The 11,792-nt window shown below is 43.5% G+C and overlaps 1 protein-coding gene across 1 annotated transcript; it reads right to left on the reverse strand.

Moving 5' to 3' along the window:
- Positions 1–366: 366 nt before the first annotated feature.
- EIF2S2 (eukaryotic translation initiation factor 2, subunit 2 beta, 38kDa) lies at positions 367–7,439 on the reverse strand. The gene is made up of 8 exons (XM_010007741.1): positions 7,259–7,439; positions 6,226–6,329; positions 5,126–5,261; positions 4,715–4,815; positions 3,830–3,978; positions 2,792–2,848; positions 1,653–1,738; positions 367–841 (listed from the first exon to the last, which is right to left on the reverse strand). The coding sequence occupies exons 1-8, from the start codon at positions 7,437–7,439 to the stop codon at positions 666–668; spliced, it is 990 nt and encodes a 329-aa protein (XP_010006043.1). The 3' UTR covers positions 367–665.
- Between the last annotated feature and the right edge of the window lie 4,353 nt (positions 7,440–11,792).

An 11,792-nucleotide genomic window follows, 5' to 3' on the forward strand; every position in this document is an offset into this window, starting at 1 on the left:
TACAGTTTATCCATTCTATCTCAAGATTTAGCATCAATATGGTGTCCAAATAAAATCAGAGCTGCATTCTACCTAATGAAGCACCAGCAACAGGTCCTGGGGTCCCTTCCTGTGCAAAATCCTTTCCCACATTCATGTGGCTATAAAAGCATGAGCAGTTCTCACGTTGGTGTTATCACCCCTGTGACTGCTTCTCTGATTAATGAGAGCCTAACTGATACTGAGTTGTGTACAAGCAAAAGAACCTGTGTCTCAAACTTTATTCTGGGTCTTGGCCATAGTTCAGTGACATGATCTGCAGAACAACACACCAACCATTCCCATGAGCTGGTCAGAGGAAACTGAAGGAAAAATCCAAATCAAAGACACTCAGTTATAGGATCTTTTATTTATCTTGTGTTTTACAGAAGTCTGAACGGGTTAAAAAGCACCTCCTTTCCCATCACATTCCTTACAGTTGGTAAAATATATTCAATGAGCAAATGTATGTGAACAGCTTGAGGATCTGCATCTTGCAAGGATTTCACAGACCAACCAATCAAAAGCCAAATTTCTCATAGCTTTTACACTCTTGTTTTAATACAACGGTCAATCCACTCCGATTGTAAACCTGTCCAGTCACATCTCCCCAGAACACTTTGCAAAATCCAGTGTTGATTAGCAAACTAGTTAGCTTTGGCACGGAGCTGTGCTCTCTTGCCTGTGACAGCCTGGAAACCAGTTTTGATGCTGGCGACGGAGCAGCGCGAGTGGCAGGTCTCACACTGCAGGAAATATAACCTGGTGTCCTTCTGTAGGATCGTGTCTCGTGACCGACACGTGTGACAGGTGACATACTCCTCTGCAGGAAGGAATCAGGTTGCAGTTAAGAGAGAATGCATTATCAGTGAACAAGAAGCCACTTCTTCAGCCTCTCGTTTATCATAGAAGGTTGGAAGGGACCATAAAGACCATCAGGTTCCAACCTCCCTGCTATAAGCAGGGACACCTCTCACCACATCAGGGTGCACAAGCTTCAAGTTGCACAGGTGTCTGAGAGGCTGCTCAAAAGCATCCAACTTAGAAAGGGCTTAGTATGGAAACCCTTGAGGTCACCTAAAAATTCCTCCTGGTTCCCAGGGCAATAAAGATGAGGTTTTGGATGGTACATTATGCACTGACACTGTGTTTTAGGAGTATTAACAACCATGGAAGATGTCCCATGTAGTTCCATAACCACCTCTGCTGAAACAGCCTTCCCAGACACCAGCAGCTCCTGCACAGACACAGCACCAAAGCAGTGGGGTTTGCTACATACAATCTGTGTGTCCTTTGACAAGCAGGCACTGACATGTACACTATTTGTTAATTACACGTACAACAGACTTTAAAATTAACTGCTGTTTTCCATAGACCTCATCAAAGCCAAGAAATGAAAGTCAGCTGAAAACAAGCAATTCTCAAAGGCTCCTGCTGTTTTCCTCACTCCATTTTAGTGTGGGACAGAGTAAAACCTCTGTTTTTATTGTAACCATAAATCATTACTCCATTATAAAGCTGCAGCAAAATTGTAGCTTCTTAGCACAGCATCTCCACAGCAATCACACACATGGACCACTGGTCACCAAAAGGGGAGTAGGAGAAACATGGAGTGGAAAGGAAGTTGTACTTACTGATATATCTTCTCAAGACATTTTCTATCTGTTTTTGCTGGAATCTTCCTTTGATTACAAGTTGGTTGTTACCATCTATTGAGCCACTAATGTAAAAGAAAAATGAGTTATTTGATTGGCAGAAGACATCAAGTGTATGAAGAAGTCAGAAACACAAAGCAAGCTAGTGATTTAGTGGTTTACCCTCCTTCAAGGGAAGAGTAAACCAGAACAGTTTTGTGGGGAAAAAAGTGCAGAATTCTGAAGGCACTTAAAAACCTACAGGAAGTTTAGCCCAAGCAAAACCCTCACTGTAGTGAAAGCAAATTCCAGCAGAGACCAGCCACATAGTTCAGCTATGGACTTCGAGAATTAACAAATTAACTCCTGCTTATCTCACAGAAGAGACCAAGACAACCCCCTAGTAAGGTGTCCTGTGTCTAATAAGATCCTCTTCCAGCCATTCTGATGCAGGAAGTTGAATGATCTTTCACATTATGGTTTCCAGGGTTTTGTTTAAGTTGCCTGGAGAGGAAGAGACTCCAAAGCCCAATAAAATGGGTATTTGTTACACACACATTACGGTAAGATTCCTTGATTTCCTATTTCTACATGTAACAGTCCTGCACATTACAACAGAGAACAGACAATGAGAGTACACCACAACAGCATGAGATCTTCAAAAGGAGGCATTTAAAGTCAACACTGTTGTTATGCTAAGACTGCTGGATCTCACTGCAGCACTAAATGGAGTGACTAGCTCTGAGACTTTCCACCAAGCATCCTCTTGCCCAGCTATCCACACCACCTACCTGCCTTGGGCTGATGTGAGCCCCAGAGCCACCCTCACTGGCTGTGACAAACAGCTCTGCTATCACAGCGTCTTTGAGAAAGGCCCCAAAACAGAGAATCCACACCCTTATCCAAAGTCTTCCCTGGGACTGACAGTTCTCTGCCTCTTCCCTATGATGGTATCTCCTCAATCACCCAGCACATCATCTGTGTGCAGGGAGGAAAATCCTGATGTTCAGAACTAAACCCAAGGAATTTTTTTTATATACAGACCTCAACCCAAGGATTTTATTTTTGAGCAGACAACACCAGCTGTGTTGCCATTGCTTCCCCCATGCATGTGCACACACACAGCCCAGTCACCTTACCTTGTACCCAATTCTGCCAGCAAAAATGCCAGGAGATGTTTTGGCTGACGATGTAACCTAAAAATAAAGTGAGGATATGGTTTAACATTTCCCTTCCAGAGAAACTGGATATTTATACAGGCCTGGTAGGCTAAAACCATCTTAAATTACCAAGTTAAAAAGGGGGCAATACCAGAGGGTCTGTACCCTCTGCGTAGACACAGTGAGGACACAAGAAAGCTGAACACCCCACAAAAATCCCCACCATCCCCCCCAAACCAAACTCAGTTACAGTAATTATTGAAAATCAGGTTCCTCCTTGATATTTCCCATTCTTATTCTACTACCCCCCTGCCATTCCCTGAAAAAAAACAAACAACACCTGTTACTGGCTACCATTAGAAATTGACTTTAGTATGCTCCCCAGATCCTCAGTAAGACAATCTGGCACCTTGTGAAACAAATCAGATCTGCATTTCCAGAACTGCTCACATAGAATATGTCTTAATTGTTTCTTGTGAAGGCATTTCTAGAGAGCACTGCAGAAAAGAGTGGAAAAACATGACTGAACTCCCCACCATTTGCCAAGAGAACAGTATGTGTAGCCTGCTCAAGTTAGAAAGAATTTTCCCCACTCCTCTGTCCAACACTTGTGAATAAGTATATCCCTGCTAACCCAACTACAGACTTGGACTATAAACCAGTGAACTTACAAAAGCAAAAGGTCCATTCCAGCCCATGCATCAAGGCTACCATTTTAATAATTTAAGTAAGAAATCATCTCCATTCTTCAGCTTTATAAACATCTTCCCACAGAGGACAGCAAAAGGTCTATTCCAGCCCATGCAGCAAGGCTACCATTTTAATAATTTAAGAAATCATCTCCATCCTTCAGCTTTATAAACATCTTCCCACAGAGGAATATAGAAGAAATGAGCAGAAGGATGGAAGCAGCTTAAACAGCTTTCAGTTTCCTTCTGGTTTGCTACAGTGTCCTGTCAGAAAACCTGAATTCAACACCAGAGCAAAGTTCCTGGGAAACCTAGAGAGGACACTTACGACTTGCAGATATCTGTAAAGTTGACAAAAGATGTTTTCTTGGTCCCTACTCTTACAACCTGTGGAGGCTTCATGACAAACTTCCGTTTTTCCCCAGCTACCATATCAGGGTTTTTCTCCCGCATGATGTTAAATACTCTGTTGAGCAACTGCAAACATAAAAAAAAGGGGACTCCCATCAACAGGAGTATCTTGCATTTCTCACTTCTAAAAACACTTCCAACAGCATTCACACTTAATAGTAGATGGTCTTTTGAACACACCCATGCTTAAAAAAATGTTGATACATGTAATGTGTGAAAGTTGTTTTCCCACTTCATCATCTACAAGCACCTCAGCTGCCTTGCAAAAGGGGTTTTAAATATCACTAATTTTGCCCTATATGAAAATAACTGTGACAGAAGATGTGCTTTTTTAGTTTTCTTTTCATGAACTTCTGACTGCAAGTCCTTTAAGTTAGAAATAGGACATATGAGCATAAGGCCCTGCTCTCTTGATGCACATAAACATGGGAAAAATAGAATAATGGAATGGTTTGAGTTGGGACCTTAAAGATCATCCAGTTCCAACTCCCTGCATGGGCAGGGACACCTCCCACCAGCCCAGGCTGCTCCAAGCCCCATCCAACCTGCCCTTCAACACTGCCAGGGATGGGGCAGCCACAGCTTCCCTGGGCAACCTGGGCCAGGCTCTCACCACCCTCACAGGGAAGAACTTCCTCCTCATGTCTCACCTCAATCTCCCTCTTCCAGTTTTCATCCATCCCCCCTTGTCCTCTCCCTCCCTGCCCTTGTCCCAAGTCCCTCCCCAGCTTTCCTGGAGCCCCTTCAGGCACTGGAAGCCCCATTCAGGTACTAGAATATTTTTAAGTCTTTGGAACATTACCTCATCATATGTGTAGTCCCTTTCTGAGCCTGCCCACGCAGGTCCTGACTGAAGGCTAAAAGAAATTCCATCATCTTTTTTGCTATCTTCATCCTCAAAAGCTGTAAAGAAAGTTATTTGGGATTCATGAAGAAGAAATGAAACCATCTTTACCCTCATCTGCACACTATTTCTAAGAGATACATCAAAGAAGATGTGGACAAAAGTCTCCCCTGTCTGTCTGTCTACAAGGGACACCAGCACTCATGGCAAAGTCATACAGTGCTTTTACAGAACATTTTTTCTGATAAATAATATAGCAGTAAAGGTAACAAAATTGATTTTTAAACAAAAAAGGCACTTGAACAGGACTTACTCCCCTGCAACACGGACTACATTTCACTTACAACATCTGCTAGGTTATGCTCTTACCTTCATCCTTCTCTGTTATCTCATCTTCATCTGGAGACTTGAAAGTCTTCTTTTTCTTCTTTTTATTGCCCAGCATGATATCAAGGTCATCTTCAGGTTCTACTGCCTCTGGCACATCTCCTTCAATTTTCAAGTCCTGCAAAGAAATAAGTCTCTAGTTTACAGTACTGAACAGAAATCTCCATTACACATAAATACTGGTAATATCTACCACAGTTCTGAAACATAACAGATGAGACCAGAACTAAACTGCACTACTGCCATGCAGCAGGGCTACATTTTCATCTTCTGATCTTATTTCTGGCTGGTGAGGTACAAGGTCACACTGTGTTTACCTGAAGGTATCAGCCATTTTAGGGCATAAGGGAACAAAAGACTCTATAGGCCAGACAATAAGGCAAAGCTGTGCTCCCTGCAGCCAGCCCAACTTGTTATGATAATCCTGCACATGTAGAGGACACAGAACAAGCATTCTGCCTGTGTGAGGCAGGATAGAGACATTTTCTTCCTCAAAAGACAGACCCTGAAGAGGAGGCTGACACACAGCATAACATTTTTCTGACCTCTTGCTCTCTGGGCTTGTCAGTTAGACTGACACGTGATACAAAAACAAGACTTGGAATAAAACTTGGGAAGAGTAAAAATATCTCATGCACCATCTGGAACACAGAAGAGTGACCAACCATTTCTAATGAAAACACCAGAGTAAAACTAGACCTCTGAGCTGAGATATACCCTTTATTTGAAGGGCTGGCCTTTAGAGGACTACTCAGTACATGGCTTCTGAAACCCATTCACTTCTCTCATCCCAAAAGGCAATTAACTTTGATGCTAATGAGCCCTTCCTACAGATTGCAGCATTACTTGCTCATTGTGCAGGTCAGTTGGATTTTGTCACTTCTGGGCAAAAAGCCCTGAAGGACCAACATGTTCAGCAGAACCTTCTACATATGAAAGATGCAGTGAAATGCAAGTTTCATTATTAGCTGCACTAAGACAGAAGGACAGACTTGAAGCAGCAGCTACATGGCCAACCCCAAGAAACTGTAAGCAAGAATGTTTTCAGCCATGGATAAGATGGTCCAGTTGGGTAAACAAACCTTTACACCTTCTTCTGCTTCATCTATATCAAATATCTTTTTTGTTTTCTTCTTCTTTTTCTTTTGATTGAAGAAGTTTAGATCATCCAGGTCATCTGTTGCATCTAAAAAACAACAGATTGCCAAAAAAGTATAACTGTAGAAACACTTTAAAGTTTCTAGCCCACATCCCAATTTTCAAAACATGACAGGAGGATATAAGCAATGATCTATAACCACTACAGGTTTCCTTTAGGTTTTAAGGAGGTCATTCCCCTCTACCCTCAAATATCTCTGCACTATTTTACTGTTTCTGCATCTTCTAACTGCTTTTGGGGGGTTTTTTTGGTGTTTTTGTTTGTTTTTTTTAAGTGCTTAACCTTTCTTTCTGCTGTACCAGAGAAACTAGCCACTTTTGTCATTATAGAGATGCCTGGAAAAAAATGAAACAGCAATGGTAGGAGGCACAGCTTCTCTGGTCTGCTGCAGGACCCAATTTTATCAACAAACTGGATTTAAGTTAACACCAGTCCCTGAGTCAGATCATTTTGAACTGACGTTGGCCTCAATTTCAAAAGCAAGGTTATACACACACCTGCAAGCTTATTTCCTGCAAGATTCCAAAGAATACTCCAGTTATCACATTCACAGCTGTCCAGAAGCTACAAACCCTATCAGCCATATTTCTGTTCTTCACACTATTGCTTAATTGTTCAAATGAAAAATTGTGGAACTACTGCAACAACTGCATGTGGAAAACCTAAAACTTCATGGTAGCTATTTTAGGAATCCTCATTGTCTCACACAAAATGCTCTGTTTGAGTCAGGATATTGGAGTTTACACAAGCCACTTGTAGCTTTCTGGGTGGCTTTGGTCATGATTTCCAGCAGAAGGGAAACACACCCTCCAAACAGGCAGCAGAGAATTACTCACAAGCCTCTAAACAAACCAGGGCCCCAGCATTACACACTGTGATGCCAAATGCTTGAAATGGGCCTTGCAGTCTCAAAATACAGGGTTACCCCGGAGTTTATCTACGTGGATTCACTTTACCTTTCTTCCTGCTGTCTTCTTCATCTGCCTCAACATCTTTGTCTTCTGTTGGCTCTGGTTCAACTTCTTTTGTTTCTGACTGCTGAGTCTCTTCTGCCTGTGTATCCCCTCCTTCCTCATCCAACATAAAAGGCTTCTTCTTTTTCTTCTTCTTCTTGCTCATAGTAGGATCGAAAATCATCTGGAAAAGTCAAGACTTCCTTAGCAACATAATAACCACCTACCATTTAATATTTATAAAACCTTTAAGTTTCTCTCCACCTTCCTTCAGTTACCCAGGGCTTTCCCAGCCCTGTAGCCAGGTCACACGAGCTGGCTGACTCCAAACAGCGACCACACAAGCTGCTTTAACAGCATCACAGAACCTGTCCCAAGGCACACCTGATGTGACCAGACATTAGAGAAGGTTGCTTGATAGTTTAGAGCTTCTTAACCTTTTCCTATAGCAGTCCAAGTCTCCTGTATTAGTTCAGATGAAAATACACTAAAGCTGTGAATCCTGGACAGATAAGCTACCAGCTGCTTCTCCATTTTATTATCATTATGTTCTTAAATCCTGAAGTGAAACTATGCAAAGCCATCACTGAACCCCTCAGGATCAGGAAAAAATTTAAGCACACCTGTATGACAGAGCCTGATCGTATCAGTTACGCTCCCTGCTTCCATTTGAGACACATTCATCTCCAGATTTATTAAAAGCAACACTTACCAACAACTTTTTTCACAAACAAAAGCTAGAAGGGGCTAGTGATACAGCAAGACCTGTACCAGCTCTCACTGCTAGAAAGTAGCAAAGGTCTCATCCCTTTTTACCACAGGTGGGAAATTGTACCTCAGAGACCAAGTGAGTAAAAGCTGTTAATGAGCTAGTTAGGCAACAAAGAAGCTTAATTCGCCTAGTCTGGTGAAGAAGACACTAACCCCAAGACTCACTTTTAACCTATTCATCAAGGGCAGGTTGGATGAGGCTTGTGCAGCCTAGTGTAGTGTGAGGTGTTCCTGCCCAGAGCAAGGAGCTTGAAACCTGATGATCTTTAAAGTCCCTTCCAACCTTAACCACTCTGTGATTCTATGATTATCTGCAGACCCAAGTTATTTAACACACAAGCTCTTCAGTTTTCCGGCACAGGAGTGTTTCCTACTTTATTCACTTAAGAAGCATGTTTGACATTGTAGCTAATGTTCAGGTTTGTTACATATATCTGGCCATTTTTTCACACCATAGTATATTTTTAATACACCAAACTATTTTAGACACTTAACAAGACTCTTTCTCCAGCTCTCCTTACCTAACAATTGAAGTGTCCTCACAGACAGTTAAAACTCAGCATCATGAATACTCTGCCTGATTAAAATATCATCACATCCTTGAAGGAACACCCTGCATGTCTGGCCATCTCCCTCACCCCACAAAGCACTCTTTTCCTCACACTTCTCATTCTCCTACACATAACACTCTTGTATTACTGTTCCCATTTTCTGGATCTTCCATGTTTCATAAAGGCTCCATGAAAAGGCAGTAAAGTGCAGTCTGAAGCACAGCATCATGAAAGCATCCACGTGTGGGATGCTGAAGCTTGAGCCTTTCAAACTGCTGAAGTGTCTTGAGTTGCACACACTGGGCTGGAAGGATTTCCAAAGAAGTTGTGCCAGAGGGTTTCCCTCTGCTGCTGAGTTAGACAGGGATGAATCAGCTGCTGGACTGCTCAGTCATCTCAGCATGTGCACACCCAGTTACGCTGTCTGCTGGCTTCCTGCTGGGAGCTCCAGCCTGCTGAGACAGAAGGAAAACCACCTCCATCTGAGAGAGCCCACAGCTCTGGGAGCAACCACATGAACACCATTTTCACTGAAGTGAGTCATGGTCTTCAAGGAGCTTAGCAAGACTGAAGAGTTTTCTGTCTTCTCCCACGATTAAGCAAACATAAAATTATGCTTAGATCGGGTGCAATAATTTCTAGGAAGGAACCAGCCCACCCACCCCAAATGACTCCTCTCTCATGAAGATACTTTTCATCCTGAACCATCATCACGCATATCTGTATGTAAGAGACAGAAGGTGCCCTCAGTAGTACCAGACTAAACTGAAGTTAAGACACAAGGACAACTTCTGGAAGCAGCAGATTGTCTTTTGCAGCATTAAAACTCTGTAGCTGGCCTGGAACAGAACACTGCTCTGAAGGTCCACTCCATCCAGCCAAGACAAGCCAAGCTTCTGCAAACCTAAGACCTATAACATGGCACCTGCTCCCAGGAAACCAACAGAAGAGTCCCACAGGCAGAGGACGAGGCCTAGGCCTGAAGTGTTTTGTTCATCGAGGGATTCAACAGAAACTATGAGGAGTCTCACATTACACTGCTTTAACAAGTCCTGCTATAAACTAACCCACCTGAGAATCAGGCTATTCTGTGCTTTGCCCTTCTGAGCCAGACATTTCAGAAGTTTCTTCGTTATTTTACCTACTCAGTATGTTTGATTAGCCAAAGCATTAGTTATAGGTCCTCTACTGAAGGGACTGCAGCCCCCAGAAAAACCAAACCCTACACTTTTCTGTGTAGAAACAGCTTTAAATTTCCATCCTGTTTCAGCTCTCAGAGCCAAATTCCCAAATGGGATTTTCTCTTTTGTAGACACACAGTTCCTTCCCACATCTAGCTCCACATACTCACTCCTCATTTCAAATACCTGCACAGTCAATACCTTAGAGAAAATAAACAAGTGAAAGAACAAAGGGGATAAACCCAACAAAGAATCAAAGCTTCATAGTCCAAAACTAGTTCTCTAGACAGAAGCCACCATTACTCTGAACTGCTGTGACAAATGCTCTAGTCCAAAACTAGTTCTCTAGACACCATTACTCTGAACTGCTGTGACAAATGCTGGGGATTCTAACCAATAATCACAAATAATTCTCACTTCACTAGTCTTAATAAACGCAGATGTGTCTACAGAGCAACTCTGTCCAGGTATCCATACACTGCCTTGAGTCAAGGTCTACCATGGAGTGCAAAATTATTAAGACAACTCTGCCCCTAAGCCCCCCAGCTGCTCAAAACACAGTGTTCTCTAATATTCTTTCCTGGGGCTTCACAAAGCTACAGGGCCAAAAACACTTTTAGATACCCAGTAGGATATAAAATTGGATTTTTGATAAAGCAAAGTGATGTTAATTGACTGCTTCCCCTTGCAAACAGGGCCTCTGCTGTGCCACACTTCTGGGCAGCTCTCAGACAGGAGATGCTTCTACCTGGGAGTTTCACTTCAAAACAGATCTGAATATTTCAAGCTACAGCCCAATGCAGCAGAATCAAGTTTTGTACCATCTGCGCCAGTTTCAGGTGCCAATCTGACTTCATGTGGTTTTCCCCTCCTCACATGGATTTAAAAAATTTCACCAGCTTAACATCAATAACCAATTATTTGTGTCCTAACAAGCAGGAAAAAGAGAAGTTCTGGAAGGTGTGTGCACTCATTCACATGCACACTAGTCCCAGGATCTAGCAGGGACAGTTCAGCTCTGCTATCTGCTGCCACTGTCAGCAATCCAGACATGTAACTTTACTATGCCAGATATTCCCAATCCCTCAATGTCACAACAAGTGCCATTATGCAAGAAAAATAATTTTACTGACACTTGAACTAAATACAAACCATGAAATTCCAGATAAACTTCTCTAAGGTCCTATGATCACCTGAGAGAGAAAGTACCTGATGCAAGGGATACCCAAGCCCTAATTTCTGGAACCAAAGTACAACCTAGAGATTAGAACTGCAGTTCCAGAAACATAATTAGGCCTAAAAATGCAGCACACTCATTCTGGATGTTAAAGCAGCTGAGTAAGTCAGTCTCAGCTACCATTAAAATAATCAGTAATTACACTAGCTCTCCTTTACTACATAAGGCAAATTATGACTTGTCTGTCTCCCAGGCTGGAAAGATCCCTTTGCTCAGAAGGAAACAAGCCACACAGGTCTTTTAAACACCACCAGAACAAAGATAAAAGATCAAAAAAGCAGCCATCTCATGGATTCAGCCAGGCCAGCCTCCCACAGGTTACCCAGCCATCCACCATGGTGCTAATAACCCCACCCGTGTCAGCCTCTCCTCTCGAGAGCCACCGAGATGAGGTGGCAAAGGTGCCAACACACGGAAACATCTCCGAGGCACAAGAATCTGCCTCCCTGGCCGCGTGCCCACGCGAACACCCCTGGGTCTGGAGAAACACAAGTTGCCGTTTGTAAGGATGCAGCTCTTCAGCTCCCTGGGTTCAGGGATGAAAGCAAACCCGGCGGATGGCTGCGCGTTGTGAGGAGGGCACGGCGGGGAGCGGGGCCTCCTGCCCCGGCGCTCCCGCTGCCACCGGCGGGCACCGGGGGAAGTTTGAGGCCTTCTCAGGATGCGCGGAGCCGGAGCGAGGCCGCGGGACCCGGGGCGGGACCCGGGCAGGATCACGGGCAGGATCATGGGCAGGACCCCGGGCAGGACCCCGGGCGGGCTGCCGGGCCCAGCGCCCCGATGGGGCAGCCCAGGCC

Source organism: Chaetura pelagica, unplaced genomic scaffold (assembly GCF_000747805.2).
Source record: "Chaetura pelagica isolate M959 unplaced genomic scaffold, ChaPel_1.0 scaffold550, whole genome shotgun sequence".
Lineage (NCBI taxonomy): Eukaryota > Metazoa > Chordata > Aves > Apodiformes > Apodidae > Chaetura > Chaetura pelagica.

Excerpts from the sequence above, each read along its gene's own strand:
- EIF2S2 (XM_010007741.1), bottom strand. The coding sequence starts at position 7,439 with ATGATTTTCGATCCTACTATGAGCAAGAAGAAGAAGAAAAAGAAGAAG. Across the intron at positions 4,816-5,125 it reads GATAACAGAGAAGGATGAAG|CTTTTGAGGATGAAGATAGC; the intron begins GTAAGAGCATAA and ends CTTTCTTTACAG. Across the intron at positions 842-1,652 it reads TGTCTTGAGAAGATATATCA|AGGAGTATGTCACCTGTCAC; the intron begins GTAAGTACAACT and ends TCCTTCCTGCAG.